At 42.2% G+C, this 20,336-nt stretch overlaps 1 protein-coding gene across 1 annotated transcript; it reads left to right on the top strand.

Annotated features, from left to right (window-relative positions):
- The first annotated feature begins 3,224 nt into the window (after window positions 1-3,224).
- Window positions 3,225-4,536, top strand: LOC124698320. Its single transcript, XM_047230810.1, has 2 exons — window positions 3,225-3,912; window positions 4,018-4,536. The coding sequence occupies exons 1-2, from the start codon at window positions 3,474-3,476 to the stop codon at window positions 4,398-4,400; spliced, it is 822 nt and encodes a 273-aa protein (XP_047086766.1). The 5' UTR covers window positions 3,225-3,473; the 3' UTR covers window positions 4,401-4,536.
- The last annotated feature ends 15,800 nt before the right edge of the window (window positions 4,537-20,336 follow it).

Genomic DNA, 20,336 nt, shown 5'->3' with positions numbered 1-20,336 from the left:
ATATACTTGTGAGCATCACCGACCTTCACACCGCCTGTGAGACAAAAATGGTGGCTTTGCAGTTTCTACCACGCCACCATAAGTACCAGTGGTGTGGTAAAAACTTTGCGCACCACCAATTATCCATCCCCACTAAGCTACTATGTGCTAGTGGCACCCTTGTAGTGGAACTCCATTAGGGTAGAGCCTACACCGAGGAGGACTGTTCTAATCTCCCATGGTAACATGGCTCCAACGACGGAGCATGTTGGGACTATAGAGCTACAGTGGAGCATGATCCTAGATGGAGCTCCAAATGGAGTACCTACCAGTTGCAGGCTGGTCATGTTAGATATCGTTATTATCACGGCATACAATAAATAAAAATATCGAACCAACACAAGGGACTTTTTTTTTAACGTGGAACAACCCCTCCAAAGAGAAGGGTAAAAAAACCAAGTACATACGGCTAACCACCAAAATTTCACTATTGTGGGAGAGTTTACAAAATGCTAGAGATTTCACAGATTCAATTTATCCCCTGCGACGGCTTACAAAGTGGTATATATAACAATGCTGATCTAGGTCAGTGACGATTCGGGCAATTGGCCTCGCTCCGCTCATCACACATTAGCCTTTATATAAATTTAGATCGCAATACAGCAAACTCCATATTGAAACAAATTCTTTCTTTTAGCATGAATAGTAGGATTGTCATGAATACAATCTTGCATATCTTCAGTTTACCATGAGCAACAATGTCTCACACATAATCATACTTGACATCAATATGCTTTGTTCTCTCATTAAATATTTGATCCTCGGTAAAGTATATATAACATCCTGATTGTCACAAAATAGATTAATGAAAGAATTATCTCCATAAAACTCAGCAAACAAATGTTTCAACCAAATTCTTTACATGTTTCAGCAATAGACGTGTATTCTCCTTCCATAGTATATTGAGCAAAACCTAATTGCAATGGTGCCTTTTAACTCACAGCACATTCACTAATATATACTACTCCCTCAGTCCACAAAAGTATGTCGAACATTTATCTAAATTCAAATGTATATATACCCTAAAATGTTCAGATACATCTAAATTTAGATGGACTTACGGCATCTTTTTATAAACATAGGTGGTAAATTATATAAATCACTAATGTATAAATGATATCGTCTCATTTTTCTTGTGGCTCTTTTTCATATCAATATATGGTTACACAAAGTTTGTAGACACATTTTAAATATAAATTGTAGTTAAATTATAAGTTACTTGTGCCTTACATTTTAGGACAGATGGAGTTGGTGAGAAGTGGTTTATCAGGATGCATGCTCTAACCAGACATGCGCATGAGCGCGCCGAACACGATCCAGATCCTGGACGCGTGCGTGTCGGCGATGCCAAACAATTCGGTCTTCTCTCATTGACACGCACGTGTGGGCCATCCATTAGGTTAGATCCCTTGCAGCCTTGACCGCCACTAATCTACAATAGCGCAAAACACCTATACTTTTTGGACATTTCTACACGGTGCTCTAGCACCAGGTAGTCTTACGGAGTGCCCCTCCTAAATATGGAAATAAATTGGTCCGACAACTTCAGCGTTCCAAAAGTAGAAAGTTCTGCTTTCACTTGTTTTGTTTCTCCGCCCGTAATTATTGCTTTGTGTGAACACGAAACAACGCACATGTAGATGAACGTGTAATCATTTCGGGGCTTCCGGGTGAGAGGAAAAAGCGAGAATTTGATTCATGAAAAAATAATTCACACAAATTTAAGGCAAAAATAAATGGATCTGCCATCTCTTTCTTTCTTTCCTCTAGTTAAGAACAAGTATTGACATGTAAAAAATTGTAGTTTAACTACATAAATTTACATCCCAGAAAAATACTAATGTTTGTAATTCCAATTGAAGATGTAAAAAATGGCAGCGGAATGTAGAGAAAAGAAAGATATTACATCCAAATCTTAGGAACCAACCTAAGCGATGTATGTAGAAAAACATAAAAATTACATGTAAAATCAGTAAAACTGGGAACACAAGCATACTGTACACCTTGATCTATTCAAGAGTCTAGATGTAAATATATTAGAAAATATACATCCTGGCGCACCAAGATGCAAATAAAAATCACCGTTTTCCTAGACTGTTGCAAAAAATACATTCCCAGAAACCAACTCTAGCCTGTGATTCCAATCGAGAATGTAAAAATAGTAACAGTGGATGTAGAAAGAGGAAAAAAAATACATCCAAATTACTGACTGTGGCCTTGAAGAAGGCGATGGCCTCTTGGCCGTGGATTCGCCGCAGGAAGTCGGCGTCGAACGCCGCCTCCATCGCGTGCGCGCCCAGCGGAGCTCGTGCGCGTCGGGCCGGGCGGGCGAGTCGCCGACGGAGGTCGGGCGCGCTGGGATCGGGCGGGCGAGCAGCTCATGGAGACCGGGCAGGTCGCCGGTGAGGTCGGGCGCGTCGGGGCCGGGCGGATTAGTCGTCGGCGGAGCTCAGACACACCGAGGCCAGGCTGTTGCGTTAGATGCGACCACCATGGCCGTCGGTGGAGATGGGATTTTCAGAGGAAGTCAAGGGGAGACGGAGACCACATACACGAACACAGGCTTTCTATCTTTCTATATCTCACCTACCACGTGCTTCAGAAAAACCGTTAGATAGGCATCCGACGGGCGAGAGCTGGGGGCACCGTCTAAGACAACACAGTGCCCAGGCATTAATTAGAATTCGGGATACTTTTTGTACACTATACACATGTCGCTCACCATGCTTAATTACGAATGCAAATCCTAACAAGGGAACGGGTTATCTACCCAAGTCTAATGCTAAACAAATCTATCTTGTGCTTACATAGATGGAGGGATAGATAGGTGGTCGTTTTCAGTTTCCTCCATCAAAGTTGGACCACTGTCGTCCGTCCATCCCCAACTGGATCGACCAGTTCCATCCACCCTACCTATTGCTACCACCTCATCATTCTGCCTCTCTTGCTTGTTAATTATTTTCATTGTCATCTCAAGATCATTGCAGCCGCAACAACAACAAAATACTTAAGAGATCGATCAGATAACAAACCAATTAATTAGGCTAAGCTAACAATTGGACCATGCAACCCTCGTCACAAGCTTTTCTCAAACTTAACACAGAAGAATCACATGTGTTGTTAGTTAGGTGCCGGATCCATGCCTGACTGTCAGCCACGGGGGTCCACTCGAGTCCATGGTCCAATTCATAAAAGCAAGAGTACAACAACAAGCTGCCCAAACAGTAGTATAGCTAGCTAGCCTTTCCTCGTCATCTCCAGGATCTCATCTCTGAATTAAAAGATTGAAAAAAAAAGTGAAGCTTCATCCAATGAATCCAGCTCCTATCTCTTACTTTCTCTTGCATATATCCAAGCTTTCTTTACTTGCACTACTCATCTGCATGCCAGCAACGCCTCGTATCGACTAGCCGTACGTAGCAGCGAGCGCCGCAATGAGTAACGCGTTCGACCATGGCCATGGTGGCCACGGCGGCGGAGGAAGAGCAGAGCAAGGCCAACAAGGCGCTGATAGCACGCTGCTGTGCTACTTCCATCCAAGGGAGCTCCTGGTGGGCGTGTGCGCCCACTGCCTCCGAGAGCGCCTCCTCCTCCTGCTCGCCTCCAAGCAGGAGGGTGGTGGCCGCGCGCGAGTGCCGGCCGACGGCGCGAGCTACCTGTCGGCACGTCCCTACTCCAGGGCGGTCCGCCGCGTGAGGACCGGCAGCATCGTCTCCGTCTTCGCGTTCGGCTCCTCCTTGATCCACCGTCTCGACTCCTCCCGCCACCACACCCACGATGTCTTACAAGGCGACGGCGGCGGCGGCGGCGACAAGATTAACCCGGACGCCGACGCCGACGCTGACGACGCCGCCTCCGTTGCGAGCCTCGACGGTACGTACGCAAGCAAGTGTCGCTCGTGCTCGTACGGACACAGTAATTGATTCTCAGATTCGTTCCGTGTTCTGCTTTGTTTTGCTCATCGGTACATCGGAACAGATTCTTTCATATCGATCAAGTTCGAGGACAACGGCAAGGCGACGTGGATGGACACCCAGAACCAGAAGGCTCCGGCTGGTGTTGAAGCCGACGCCAAGAGCGCGGAAAAGGCGCTGGCAGCGTCCTCGGCGACGACGGCGGTGGTGGAGCACGCAAGGCGGGGCGGCGTGGGCGTGACAAGGTGGCGGAAGCAGGTGGTGGGGCGGTTGCTGCAGCTGACACGGTGGAAGAGAGCGTCGACAGGCGGAAAGCAGGCGTCGTCCTCGGCTGCGGCGGCGTGCTACGTGGCGGACCAGCAGCGGTCAAAAGGGCGGGGCAGCCGGAGCTGGATCCGGAGCCTCACGCGGCGGCGCGCCGCCCACGGCGAGAAGGCGTGGTCGTGAGCCTCCCCTCCGATCAGACCTAGCTTGATCCACCTACCTACACAAGGCACGTGCCCCTGTTTGTGCATACGTCCCCAGAGGCCAGATCCATGCATCATCCACACAGCAATCATACATTACTCCTATAGAGCAAAAAGAAAAGTGAAAGAATGCAGCGTCCTGAAGATCTTGTTTCTTATGGTGTCCGTTCCCAAGATCTCGCTCGTGAGTTTTTTTGACCAAATAACAAAACTTGATTTGTATATGTCTGTTTTTTTTCCAGCGATAACTGCTAGCTAGTGTTACTCTGAAGTCTGAACTGCCTTACTGTGAGTCTGTGAACTGAATTAATCACACCCGCTCCATCTAATTTAGATAACGACTATATTTTATCAGTGGGTGTACGTGTATCTCATCTAATATGGAACTCAAATCCCACTATATTTTTCTGCCGTACTATGAACTGAATGTTTAATTGACACATAGGTTAATTATTCGAAGAGACAGTGGCAACGGACGACTAATCTTTATTTCGACAAGGATGGATTGACAGACAGATAGAAGTAGATAGGTCGATATGTGCACGCTCTACATGTCGTCTCGCAATCTAATTAAAGTCTCACATCCCATGTCAGTAAGCTGCTTTTTCCCACATCCGCCTTTTCTTCTTCTTTTTTATGGCAGCACTTAAACAAAGTATATATATACCCTTTCAAGGAGAAAGGGTTGAAAAGAGGGAGACTAATTGAGAAACATAATTTTAACTCTCTTTGTACAGTAAGCAAACACCATTTTTTTTTTGCGGGGAAGCAGACACCGATTCTTGGCTGAATGAATTCATGAAAAGATGCAACCTTAAGCAAAACACACATTCGAAAAAGTATCTTTCACTTTGAATTCAAAGAAAGAACGAACCATCTACTGTTGACCTAAAAAGAGCTCATTTTTGCATATGCCTGTTTTTCAAAAAAGAAAAGAGGAATGCACAGGCCTATGCATCAAAATGGTGCACTTAACCTGTTTTATTAGTGTAGAAACGGAGGAGGGGTGAAGGTAGCTAACATGTGTGAGCAGCCGTCACTTACTCCTTAGGGTTTCTCCAAGGGAAAATCCTGAAATATATACATACAACTTCAGCTAGGCATGGCCTAAATGGACCACACTAGATAAAAACCTTGTAACCGTTCAACACTCCCCTTCAAAATGGGTGATAGATATCTGTCATTCTCAAGCCAAATTGCACTCCTTAGTTCCGACCCATAGTTAGACAGTTTGCCACTTGATGTCCTGAACTCGCACAACATATTTTAATAATTCCTGCATCCAATTTCTCTTTGGTGAAGAATTGTTCTATCTTCAAGTGTTTGGTTCGATAATGGTGTACATGATTGTTGGTGGTGTTGATTGCTGACTTCTTTTCCCACCACACATTTATATAGACTTGTCTGAACACCTTCAGTTTATTGAGGAGATTTCTCACCCACAATATTTCACTTAGTCCTTGAGACATTACTCTGTATTCAGCTTCAGAAGTTGATTTGGACACTACTTGTTGCTTCCTACTCCTTCATGACACCAAATTCCCTCCAACAAACACACAATATCCTGAAGTTGTTCTTCTATCATCTAGATAACTCGTCCAGTTAGCATCATTGTACCTATCAACTCCAATGTATCCATCGCTCCTAAATCATATCCCTTTTCACGGACTATGCTTTAAATACCCTCATGATACGGTAACGACTCACTGCATAAGCAATATCAAGCCTTGTATGACAAAAATATAAAAGTCTCCTAGCCAGCTTTTGATATCGCCAGCTTTTGATATCTCTCCTTACTAACTGGTTTACCACATATAGGAGTCAAGTTAAGGTTTTGATCGATGGGAGTTGGCGCTGCCAACCATCCAAGCATGCACACATCACTTAGAAGATTCAAGGTATATTTTCTTTGGAACAGTGCAATCCCTTTGAAGACCTAGGAATTTCCATGCCAAAAAAATACTTGAGTTTTCCAAAATCTTTGACTTCAAATGCTTTACTCAAGCACTCTTTCAGTTTCACTAATTCTGATTCATCATCACCTGAAAATATGATGTTAACAAGGTTTTGGATACCGGTTTGAAAAAAATCTCAGAGGGGGCTGAGATTTCCGGTAACCACGGTTACCGGAGATAACCGGTCAAATACCAGACGAAATTCTCAAACAAAATTTGAATTTCAAACTGAAAAATGTCTAAATATTTTTGAAAATAAGGTTTTGAGGAGAAGAAAGTGAAAGGTTCGTACAATGAGTTGGGGCATGGGGTTATAGTGGAGAGGAAACACGTACGATTTAGTTTGGCTAACCAGTCATCCTAAATTCAAACCAAATTTAAATAGACCGAGATTTTTTGGCCGATAAATTCATTTACCGGAGGGGGCTGTGAATTCCGGTTACCGGCCGGTAACCACGGTATTCCAACCGGTAACCAAATCCCTATTGAAAACACATTGCATGTATAATGGTTTCTAGTTGTAGTGTCTATTGAAGATAGTGTGACCTCCATTACATTACATTTTATCTAGCCCATATCACAAACTGCACGCGTGAACCTCTCTAACCATGTCAAACCATGTCCTCAGAGATTGATTTAAGCCATAAAGAAACTTTTTCGTTCGACATACACTACAAAAAAAAACGTACCCGAACAAAAAAATTTGGACGGCATAAGCCGCAGTCGTCTACCAAAATATTTTGGTCGGCGGATGGGCATTCTGGCACCCAGCAAGTCCTGCGCGCAGAATTTTACCATGCTAGATGCAATGTCGGCAGATAATTCGCCGTGGTCATCAGCAGGCAAGCACGGCACCACGTAATGTTGGGGTAGATTAATGGAGGCATATAGTAGAGCATCGTGGATCATGTCCGACTTGTTGACTGGACACCGTCGTCTCACTGACTGGTATGACCCACCACTTTGATGTTGTAGGTCTAGAATATTTGCAATATTTTTTTGTGTTTCATGCATATTGATAGCTAAACATAACTAATAATTTTAGTTGTATCCCCGAACTGATAATGTTTCATGTTATACATGGACAGTTTATATTTGGCAAGTTTCAAAAACTTCAGCGATAGCATTGTGCATCGAATCTTAATGAAGTGAAACCTCTAGGTGAATGAGATTTTGTTTGCACTAATTGCAATTAACATTTATGTCGTCGAGATATGCGTAAAACATGGCAAAAATTGCATGTCACTAAATTATCCGCCTTCTGTTAATGGATCGAGGCATTTTAATTTTAGCACTGCGCACGAGATTGTGCTGCATATCGGGATGTGCCGAGAGAAAAAAAGCATCGGTTGTGTAGTTTTCCAGACGTAATTATCCCTGGTGGATTTTTTTTTCCGTACTAGCGTGAGCACGGCGACTATAGGCAGGCCTTGGCGTTTAAAGCTGTCGTGGCCCGTGGTAATACCTTTCCATCAGCTTCTGATGTAGAAAATCCCGGTAGGAGTTTCATGTACACTTCTTATTTTAGATCACCAGACAAGATGATATTTTTAACATCTTGTTGGTGTAAATGCCATACAAAATTAGCAGCACAAGGAAGATCCTTACCGTGTTTCATTTTCACCACCGGAGCAAATGTTTCAACACAATCTATGCCATAGGTTTGCATATATCCGCTCGCCACTAGTCTTGCCTTGTAGCGTTCAATCTTGCCTTCTTTCCCTCTCGAAGATGTGTGAGTTCCCAAGTATTGTTCTTTCTCAAAGCGTGCAACTCCTCCGTCATAGCATGCATCCACTTTGGATCTTGTTTAACTACTCTCCAGTCAGTTGTTATCGACATATTTGCAAATAAGCAACAAATGTTACGTACGAAGGAAACAAGCATTCATAAGACCCATAGTTCCAAATGTCATGGTTAGTTCTATGTTTACCTTTCCATAATGCAATTCGCAAATTCAATGACTCATCTTTGCCTGTAGAATCATTTTTAGACTAAATCCTACCACTGGAAGAACTCTGATCAATATCACCCTATTGTTGCCCCCTGCATTTGTTGCTCACGTGCACCTTTTGCTCCGCTTGCACATGTTGCACTTGTTGCACCCCCTATCGAGGTCGCTGCAAATACACTAGCATGTTTTCCCTCCCATTTAGTCTTCACCACCATTGTAAATGTTCACGTTGTACAATAGGTGGTACATCATGTACATTAGGTGGTGCAACAGATACATGAATAGGAATTTAAACCACTATTGGTTGTTGAGCATGTTATTCTGGACTTGCAATACTCTTCTCCCCTTTGACCAACCTTATTATTTTGTATGTTGGTCAAGCTCCTCAAACCACATACTTATGTCAGTCTACTCGACATAGAAGGGCTCAGATTCTCGAAAAGTGACATCCATACTTACAATAGTAAGCCGTTCTAATGAACTCTGACACTTGTAGCCATGTTTCTCAGATGCATATCCAATAAAAATGCATTTAACCGCTCTTGGGTCAAGTTTTCCAACTGATGGTCTATGATCTCTAACCAAACATATATAACCAATAATTAGGGTGGAACCAGAAATGTGTGCATACCCATTAACATCTCACATGGTGACTTCATGCCCATAACAATTGAACGCATTCTACTGATCAAGTACGTAGCAGTCATCACCTCTTCCCTCCACAAGAACTTAGGAACATTCATAGTAAACATAAGATATTTTGCAACTTCTAAAAGGTGTCAATCCTCCCTTGTTTCTACTCCATTCTATGGAGGTGACTCTGGACAAGAGGTCTGATGTAGGACGCCATGCTCTGACAAAGAACCGTTGAATCCTTTATCGACATACTCTGTTCCATTGGCAGTTCTGATCATCTATACCTGCACATTGAACTGAGTTTTCACATAATAATAGAAGTTATAGGAACATTTGGATACTTAATCCTTGTGTTGCAGCAGATAGACCCAAGTCATGCGAGAATGAATATCAATAAATGTCATAAAATACTTCATTCCACTCATAGATACAATAGGATATGACATGTCCACACATACAAATGAATAAGCATAAATGATGATATATTTCTAAATCCCGTACTCACATAAATGGCTCTGGTCTGCTTGGCATACTCACAAGCATCACATTTTAATTTGTTCTTATCAACGACATGCATTACATTTGGGAAGAGTTTATTCATCTTATAAAAAGACATATTACACATTCTACAATGGTGAATCATGGCAATATTCTCCCTTTCATCACCAAAAACACCAAACATCAAACTCTGTATCTTACCATGTCTTGCACGATCCATGTACCATAGCCTGACCTCTACGTCTGGTTCTAGTCCCAATCTTCCTATCTGCCAGCCTCTTCTAAATCAAACACATTTTCTTATCACGATTCAATTAAAGCATTTATAGATATCAAATTGGCAGGGAATCAAGGAACATGTAACACCGAACACAGTTGTATTGAAGGGGTTGCAGTGAACAATCCTAAAATCTTTGATGGGTTGTGTCGTGCCATCAACAGTTTGTGTGGTTTCAACCTGATAAATAGGATATTTATCATCATATTTGAACTCTATAGTGTTGCCACTCACGTGTTTAGATGCCCCCGAGTCAAGGATCCAATCTGGGTCTATCTTATGAGTAGTTATAGGTGCCTTTTCAATGCTATCTTCATTTGTGCAGGCGAAATGTGCAAAGTTTCCAAATGTAGCATCCTCATGTTCTCCCTCTTAATTATTCTCTTCATGGGTTGCTGCACTCAACTGAACATCTTTAGAAATAGCAACATGCATCCTCGGTGGCCCTGAGTTGTTGCGGCCACCTCGACCTCTACCTCCTCAGTAAACCCTCTATTGTAACCTCTTAATTTACCCACCTTGGAGTTGTGCAATTGTTGCTCAAGTGGCCTTGTTTTCCATGTTGTAATAGTCCCTTGTCTCATGCCTCTTTATCACAAAGAAGACAATATTAGAGACATGTTCACCTGCTTTTCCAAGCTTTAGCCTCATCTCCTGATGTGTCATAGCTACGATAGCCTCTCCAATTTGCGGGAGTTTAATTTTATGAAAGATATTTTCCCTCCTTCCTTCAAAACGGGGTCTAGTCCCTTCATGAGCTACATTACACGTTTGCGCTCTATCCACTATTTTGTAGAGGATATGCACTCAACATGTCCAAGCTCAAGTATAGTCATAAATATCACAACACAAACATTGCAGTTCGACCCATACTCCCTGAAATCCTAACTCAATTGGACTCTGTTTAGGTCTCTGAAAGAAAAAAAATACACAAAACAGGGTTTTTCCTCTCCTGCAGAATTATAACCCAATAAAGGGGATCATTGGTAATCCCCGTAAGTCAATATAAAACATGGTTATAATATCATATATGTTGCAAATATGTTGAAATATGTATGAATAAACTACAAAGTTCATTTATGCATTTTACATGCATCATATATACATACAGCTTCAGCAACTGAGTAAGTAATATGTAGTTCAAGCATAACATTGTTTACTCTTCCTAAGGATTGTTTGGTTGAATCATGAGCAAGTAAAATATCTATTGAGCATTTATTCATATTTTTAAGTTCTAGTAGACCATATAGTTCTTTTGATAGCATAGAGACACTAGATCCAAGATCTAAAATAGCATGATCTATAGTGATTAATATTTTGGGGATCCAAATATCCCCAAGATTTGGTGGTATCATAGTTTCATTATTGTATCTTTCTATCTTTTATTTGATTACATTATTTGCTATGTATGAGACAAATCCCGCATGATGAAAATTAATAGTTGGGTTTGCAGAAAACTTTTCTAGAATAGTAATGAGTTCATGCAAGCTACATTTATCAAGATCAGGTAGGCGCTCTCTTTCTTTACTTAGCATTTTAACTTGTTCTATTTTCTTTTCTCTACTACATAAGTTTAAATTTTCATATCTAGCATCAAATACTTCTTCAAGCACTTTAGCTTTTTCTAAACTTCTCATAATTTTGACTTCTAATAGCAAGCCATCTAACAACACATATGCATTTGGGGCTAGTATATTCATGAGAGCACACTGTCAACACCCGGATTTTAAGTCCAGATGCCTATTATGCCATACATCGCAATCCCAGGAAGATTGTTTTTGCGAGACATAACAGTTGAATATCATAGAGTCATCATTCATTACAATACCATAGTAGTCATTACATAAAAAGGATCACATGATCCAGTCTCATTACAACATGTGATCTAATGATCATTACACAAATACGTAGCGAAAGCCAAGTAGCGGTTGCGGTTCATCTGTTTCACAGGCAACTGTTGACGTCAGGAGTAGTCCTAGTTGTCGTAGACGTCCTGCTGTCCTTCATCCTGGTACTGGGGCTCTTCTTCATAGTCTGGCCATTTGAATAGCCAGGGATACAGCCATGAGTACTTTAAAGTACTCGCAAACTAATACTAGTGTAAGCACTATCAACTATATCAATGGGGTTCTAAGCTCTAGGTTCATTTGCATCAAGCCAGTTTTATTTCGTAAGCATTTAATAAACAGAGACTCCTCATTTTCCTAACTTAACTCAAGTGGGAACATTAGTGTCATTCCCACAACTCAGTTGTGATTCAAAGTCAAAGTCACCTTTCAAACTCAAGTCACAAGTCACCACTCATATTTTTGGAAAAATTCTGATGACGAAACACTATGGCCTTTCCAACTGTCCATGACCGCGAACGCGGCTATTCGAATAGTTTAAACTCTGCAGAGGTTGTACACTTGTGCCACAACAATTGCAATAGTCCGTCAGGGGTAACTGGCCCTGATTTATCGCACTCAGTGCGCGAACTACCAATCATAACCTTTCATTTACATACCCTAGTATAGGCACATCTCCCCATGAGCTTGGCCTCCCAGTGAAGACAAACCGTCAGCCTGGGAACTGCACAGGGCTTGGGCCGGACATTCACCTCGCATTTCACGTCATTTCACTTTCAATGGAGGCAGCCTCGGCATAACCCCTATGACGCTTGTTCAGAGGGAACCCATACTAAAATACATAAGTTTCCAGTTAAGCCTTACCCAGATTCAGGTATTGTGGGGGTACTTGTAAAATTGGAATGGTATCGCATCCGAAACCAACCATCAGTTTTTTGATAATTTTCACCAAGTCATATTCACCTTCAAAATCTTTCAATAGAATGACTCATCATTCCAAGGTTTTCAAAGTCATTGGTTTTCACAAGTCCCCATCTAGAGTAGTCATTTTTAATCTTAGCACTAGCAACTAGTCATGAGAGGTGCTAACTAGCTTATAGCTTTCTAGGCGAAGGGTGATTCTCTTGTACTACTCCATATCTAGACCAAGTGAATCATGAATCAAAAGTAAACTTTGATAAACAAAATCCAAAGCTTGTAAGGTAAGAACTTGGGATAGGATCATTAAGCATAAAGTAATAAGTAATGGTGCCTTGCTCTTGTAGAGCTTTGCACTTGGGTAACTTGCAAGAATATTAGCTTGCAACAATATAACTTGCATTAGTCTAGCTTGCCTTGATTGGGGTAGTGATCAAAGTTCTCTTCTCCTTCCTCTTGGTAGAATACCTCCTCCTCTTGATAGTCTCTGGTACTAGCGTCTATAAACGAATACGAGGATGCAATCACCAAACAATACTTAAGTAGACTTAATTAGCCTTAATGGCTCGCACAAATGATCTAGCATCATCGCTTAGCATTGCTACCCAAAGTAATGCTAGGGTTGTCTTACTTAGTGTTAGAAAAATAATTTCCTCTCATTGAAATGTGGATTAGGGTTTCTCTTTAGTTTGGAGAAATAATTTCCTCTCATTGAATCTTGTTAAGATTTAATCTCCTCAAATACCAAGTATGAGATTATGTTGACCAAGGTCAACACTTCACACTTATCATTTGAGAAACATGATTTAAATGAGATTCATCATCTCATGCAATTTAAATACTACCTTGATTTAAGATCCTCTAGCAAGTAGGTATGAGACCTTGCAACAAGGGTCATCACATTACTTCATACCACTTGGGAATATGATCTAAATGAGGTGCTACACCTCATAGATTTGAAATCTTAAATTTTGAAATAATTTAAATGGGCTAGTATTGACTACATAGCCAATTTTGGATTCTAGCCCATGATCATGTACAGTAACCATATCATATTTTTGCATATTAAATTACAGGGGTTTAAATGTGAATTATAGCAATTGGATTCACTTCAAAATTCATTAGGGTTGATTTTATAAATTTATTTGAATTCTAAAAACTCTATGTCTTGTTATTTTTACTACTCAGGTTCTACAACATATTTTGGTTTGAATCCAATTAGGTTGGATGGAGCCTTTCATGAGCTTTCTAAATATATAAAATTTGTCAAATTTGGTTCAGTAGATTTGAAGTTATTTGAATTTGAATAAAGCATCTGCAAGCAAAATTGACTGAAATAGATTTATTCGAATTCAAAATTTGGGCCTAGGCGGGAAATCTTAACGGGCCAGAGGGGGAGAGATAAGCAGGCCGGCCCACTGCGCGTCTCGCTCTCACAGGCCGCCTGACGGGTGGGGCCTACGCGTCAGTGACATTTAAAACCCGAAGCGGTACCTGTTAACGTGAGCCGTAGGATTAGAGGATGATCCGACGGTCGATCGTCGTCGTCGTCGTCGACGAGAGGTGAGCCCTAGCACAGCGGAGGGAGGGGGTCGGCGGCGATCCTGGACTCCGGCGAGGTTGGGCGTCGGCGGCGTTCGACGTGGTCGACGACGGCAAGGCGAACGGTGGTCGAGGGAGCGACAGGGGTGGACTAATTCGTCGGCGAGCTTGCGGGGTACTAGCGGGCTACTCCGGCGAAATTCCGGCGAAGGAGGGCTAAATCGAGGAGGGGAAGGGGTATTGGCGAGCTAGAAGAAGGAGGGGAGGCGACTGGTGTGGAGATTGGAGGCGGGATCGTCCTCCTTTTATAGGGTCGAGGCGAGGCCGTGGGGTGCGGGCAGGTCGACCATGGATTCGACGCTACGGTGGCGGAAAGGGCAAGGGGACGTCAGGGGACTGTTGGCGACGTCGAGGCGGTGCCAACGCGCGTCGTGGCGAGGACGGGGATGGACAGGAGCAGGCTGGTGACGTCATGTACTAGCGCGGTACCGACGGGTGTCGTCGACGAGCTCGTCGCATACGGGGTTCCCGCGGTCCAATGGCGTTGTCTGGGAGGTAGAGGGTACCGTGGTGAGTGCGTAGGAGAGAGGAGAGGGCTGGGGGTGGTCGGAGTCAACCGGAGAAATTGGTGCCTGATACGTCTCCGACGTATCGATAATTTCTTGTGTTCCATGCCACATTATTGATGATATCTACATGTTTTATACACACTTTATGTCATTATCATGCGTTTTCCGGAACTAACCTATTGACGAGATGCCGAAGGGCCAGTTGTTGTTTTCTGTCGTTTTTGGTTCCAGAAATCCTAGTAAGTAAATATTCTCGGAATCGGATGAAATCAAGGCCCAGCATCCTATTTTTCCACGAAGCTTCCAGAACACCCGAGAGTCACCAGAGGGGGGCCACTGGGCCCCCAGACGATAGCCCGGCGCGGCCTAGGGGGGGGGGGGCGCCCCCCTAGCGTGTCACCGCCTCGTTGACCTTCCGACTCCGCCTCTTCGCCTATTTAAAGGTCCCTGACCTAAAACCTCGAGACGAAAAAGCCACGGTACGAGAAACCTTCCAGAGCCGCCGCCATCGCGAAGCCAAGATCTGGGGGACAGGAGTCTCTGTTCCGGCACGCCGCCGGGACGGGAAGTGCCCCGGAAGGCTCCTCCATCGACACCACCGCCATCTCCATCAACGCTGCTGTCTCCCATGAGGAGGGAGTAGTTCTCCATCGAGGCTCGGGGCTGTACCGGTAGCTATGTGGTTCATCTCTCTCCTATGTACTTCAATACAATAATCTCATGAGCTGCCTTACATGATTGAAATTCATATGATGATGCTTGTAATCTAGATGTCGTTATGCTAGTCAAGTGAATTTTACTTATGTGATCTCCGGAGACTCCTTGTCCCACGTGTGTAAAGGTGACAGTGTGTGCACCGTGTGGGTCTCTTAGGCTATATTTCACGAATACTTATTCATTGTTATGAATGGCATAGTGAAGTGCTTATTTATATCTCTTTATGATTGCAATGTGTTTTGTATCACAATTTATCTATGTGCTACTCTAGTGATGTTATTAAAGTAGTTTTATTCCTCCTGCACGGTGTAATGGTGACAGTGTGTGCATCCGTGTTAGTACTTGGCGTAGGCTATGATTATGATCTCTTGGAGATTATGAAGTTAATTATTGCTATGATAGTATTGATGTGATCTATTCTTCCTACATAGTGTGAAGGTGACAGTGTGCATGCTATGTTAGTACTTGGTTTAGTCGTGTTGATCTTTCATGCACTCTAAGGTTATTTAAATATGAACATTGAATATTGTGGAGCTTGTTAACTCCGGCATTGAGGGTTCGTGTAATCCGACGCAATGGTGTTCATCATCCAACAAAAGAGTGTAGAGTATGCATTTATCTATTCTGTTATGTGATCAAAGTTGAGAGTGTCCACTAGTGAAAGTCTAATCCCTAGGCCGTGTTCCTAAATACTGCTATCGCTGCTTGTTTACTTGTTTCTCTGCGTTACTACTCTGCTGCGTTACTACTTGCTTGTTTATCGTCCCGGGCAAAGCACTTTTCCGGTGCCGTTGCTACTACTTATTTATACCACCTGTATTTCACTATCTCTTCGCCGAACTAGTGCACCTATTAGGTGTGTTGGGGACACAAGAGACTTCTTGCTTTGTGGTTGCGGGGTTGCATGAGAGGGATATCTTTGACCTCTTCCTCCCCGAGATCGATAAACCTTGGGTGATCCACTTAAGGGAAACTTGTTGCTGTTCTACAAACCTCTCGCTCTTGGAGGCCCAACACTGTCTACAAGAATAGAAGCACCCGTAGACATCAAGCTATTTTCCAGCGCCGTTGCGGGGAGGAAAGGTAAAAGGCTCTCATACTCCGGTCCCAGGTAAAAGTACTTTTCTGTTGCCGTTGTGTGTGTGCTCGAAGCTATTTCCTTTAGATCCTGCAATTGCATCTTTTTGTTTCTTGTTTACACTAGTTTGGCATAATGGACAACAATGAGCTTCTTATTCTATTTCCTGATTTAAGACATGGATGGTTTGATGCGAAAATTAAAAAACCCATGGAACATATTAGTATGAACACTTTGAATACCATTGTTGCTAATGATATAGAAAGTTCTAAGCTTGGGGAAGCTGGTTTTCATGATCTTTTTAGTCCCCCAAGCATTGAGGAGAAAATTTACTTTGATGATACTTTGCCTCCTATTTATGATGATTATAATGATAGTAGTCTTTTAGTACCGCTTTGTTATGGAGGATAAGTTTGATTATGATTACAATATGCCTCCTATATTTGATGATGAGAATAATAATGATAGCTACTTTGTTGAATTTTCTCCCACTACAACTAATAAATTTGATTATGCCTATGTGGAGAGTAATAATTTTATGCATGAGACTCATGATAAGAATGCTTTATGTGATAGTTATATTGTTGAGTTTGCTCATGATGCTACTGGATATTATTATGAGAGAGGAAAATATGGTTGTAGAAATTTTCATGTTACTAAAATGCCTCTCTATGTGCTGAAATTTTTGAAGCTACACTTGTTCTATCTTCCTATGCTTGTTACTTTGCTCTTCATGAACTTGTTTATTTACAAGATTCCTATGCATAGGAAGCATGTTAGACTTAAATTTGTTTTTAATTTGTCTCTTGATGCTCTCTTTTGCTTCAACTCTTATTTCTTGCGAGTGCATCATTAAAACTGCTGAGCCCATCTTAATGGCTATAAAGAAAGAACTTCTTGGGAGATAACCCATGTGTTTATTTTGCTACAGTACCTCTATTTTATATTTGTGTCTTGGAAGTTGTTACTACTGTAGCAACCTCTCCTTATCTTAGTTTTGTGCCTAGTTGTGCCAAGTAAAGTCGTTGATAGTAAGGTTCATACTAGATTTGGATTACTGCGCAGAAACAGATTTCCTTGCTGTCACGAATATGGGCCTAATTCTCTGTAGGTAACTCAGAAAATTATGCCAATTTACGTGAGTGATCCTCAGATATGTACGCAACTTTCATTCAATTTGAGCATTTTCATCTGAGCAAGTCTGGTTCCTCAATAAAATTCGTCTTTACGGACTGTTCTGTTTTGACAGATTCGCCTTTTATTTCGCATTGCCCCTTTCGCTATGATGGATGAATTTCTTTGTTCCATTAATGTCCAGTAGCTTTATGCAATGTCCAGAAGTGTTAAGAATGATTGTGTCACCTCTGAACATGTTAATTTTTATTGTACACTAACCCTCTAATGAGTTGTTTCGAGTTTGGTGTGGAGGAAGTTTTCAAGGATCAAGAGAGGAGGATGATACAATATGATCAAGGAGAGTGAAAGCTCTAAGCTTGGGGATGCCCGGTGGTTCACCCCTGCATATTTTAAGAAGACTCAAGCGTCTAAGCTTGGGGATGCCCAAGGCATCCCCTTCTTCATCGACAACATTATCGAGTTCCTCCCACGAAACTATATTTTTATTCCATCACATCTTATGTACTTTGCTTGGAGCGTCGGTTTGTTTTTGTTTTTGTTTTGTTTGAATAAAATGGATCCTAGCATTCATTGTGTGGGAGAGAGACACGCTCCGTTGTTGCATATGGACAAATATGTCCTTAGGCTTTACTCATAGTATTCATGGCGAAGGTTGAATCTTCTTCGTTAAATTGTTATATGGTTGGAATTGGGAAATGCTACATGTAGTAATTCTAAAATGTCTTGAATAATTTGATACTTGGCAATTGTTGTGCTCATGTTTAAGCTCTTGCATCATATACTTTGCACCTATTAATGAAGAAACACTTAGAGCTTGTTAAATTTGGTTTGCATATTTGGTCTCTCTAAAGTCTAGATAATTTCTAGTATTGAGTTTTGAACAACAAGGAAGACGGTGTAGAGTCTTATAATGTTTACAATATGTCTTTTATGTGAGTTTTGCTGCACCGGTTCATCCTTGTGTTTGTTTCAAATAACCTTGCTAGCCTAAACCTTGTATCGAGAGGGAATACTTCTCATGCATCCAAAATCCTTGAGCCAACCACTATGCCATTTGTGTCCACCATACCTACCTACTACATGGTATTTCTCCGCCATTCCAAAGTAAATTGCTTGAGTGCTACCTTTAAATAATTCAAAATTTATCACCTCTTATTTGTGTCAATGTTTTATAGCTCATGAGGAAGTATGTGGTGTTTTATCTTTCGATCTTGTCATTTACTTTTGACAGACTTTCACAATGGACTAGTGGCACATCCGCTTACCCAATAATTTTGCAAAAAGAGCTGGCAATGGGGTTCCCAGCCCCAATTAATTAACTTTCATTAATAATTCTCTTCACATGTTTTGCTCTGATTCATCAGTAAGCAAATTAATTTTGCAAATAGACACTCCTCCATGGTATGTGAATGTTGGAAGGCACCCGAGGATTCGGTTAGCCATGGCTTGTGTAAGCAAAAGGTTGGGAGGAGTGTCATCCATAAATAATGAAACTAAAGTACATGTGTAAACAAAAGAGAAGAGGGATGATCTACCTTGCTGGTAGAGAAAACGTCCTTCATGGGAGCCGCTCTTGAAAGTCTGGTTGATGAGGTAGTTAGAGTGCCCACTACCATTCGTTGACAACAACAAACACCTCTCAAAATTTTACTTTGATGCTCTCTTTATGTTTTCAAAAACCAAAGCTCTAGCACAAATATAGCAATCAATGCTTCCCTCTGCGAAGGGCCCTTCTTTTACTTTTATTGTTGAGTTAGTTCACCTATTTCTCTCCACCTCAAGAAGCAAACACTTGTGTGAACTGTGCATTGATTCCTACATACTTGCATATTGCACTTGTTATATTGCTTTGCATTGACAAACTATCATTGAGATATACATGTTACAAGTTGAAAGCAACCGCTGAAACTTAATCTTCTTTTGTGTTGTTTCAATACCTTTACTTTGATTTATTGCTTTATGAGTTAACTCTTATGCAAGACTTATTGATGCTTGTCTTGAAAGTACTATTCATGAAAAGTCTTTGCTGTATGATTCATTTGTTTACTCATGTCATTACCATTGTTTTGATCGCTGCATTCATTACATATGCTTACAATAGTATGATCAAGGTTATGATGGCATGTCACTCCAGAAATTATCTTTGTTATCGTTTACCTGCTCGGGACGAGCGAAACTAAGCTTGGGGATGCTGATACGTCTCCGACGTATCGATAATTTCTTGTGTTCCATGCCACATTATTGATGATATCTACATGTTTTATACACACTTTATGTCATTATCATGCGTTTTCCGGAACTAACCTATTGACGAGATGCCGAAGGGCCAGTTCTTCGTTTTCTGCTGTTTTTGGTTCCAGAAATCCTAGTAAGGAAATATTCTCGGAATCGGATGAAATCAAGGTCCAGCATCCTATTTTTCCACGAAGCTTCCAGAACACCCGAGAGTCGCCAGAGGGGGGCCACTGGGCCCCCAGACGATAGCCCGGCGCGGCCTAGGGGGGGCGCCCCCCTAGCGTGTCACCGCCTCGTTGGCCTTCCGACTCCGCCTCTTCGCCTATTTAAAGGTCCCTGACCTAAAACCTCGAGACGAAAAAGCCACGGTACGAGAAACCTTCCAGAGCCGCCGCCATCGCGAAGCCAAGATCTGGGGGACAGGAGTATCTGTTCCGGCACGCCGCCGGGACGGGGAAGTGCCCCGGAAGGCTCCTCCATCGACACCACCGCCATCTCCATCAACGCTGCTGTCTCCCATGAGGAGGGAGTAGTTCTCCATCGAGGCTCGGGG

The sequence above is a fragment of the Lolium rigidum genome, chromosome 3 (assembly GCF_022539505.1).
Source record: "Lolium rigidum isolate FL_2022 chromosome 3, APGP_CSIRO_Lrig_0.1, whole genome shotgun sequence".
In the NCBI taxonomy this organism is placed as follows: domain Eukaryota; kingdom Viridiplantae; phylum Streptophyta; class Magnoliopsida; order Poales; family Poaceae; genus Lolium; species Lolium rigidum.
Note: the sequence above shows the minus strand (reverse complement) of the source record. Positions and strands in the feature narration are given on the sequence as shown.

Excerpts from the sequence above, each read along its gene's own strand:
- LOC124698320 (XM_047230810.1), top strand. The coding sequence starts at position 3,474 with ATGAGTAACGCGTTCGACCATGGCCATGGTGGCCACGGCGGCGGAGGA. Across the intron at positions 3,913-4,017 it reads CTCCGTTGCGAGCCTCGACG|ATTCTTTCATATCGATCAAG; the intron begins GTACGTACGCAA and ends ACATCGGAACAG.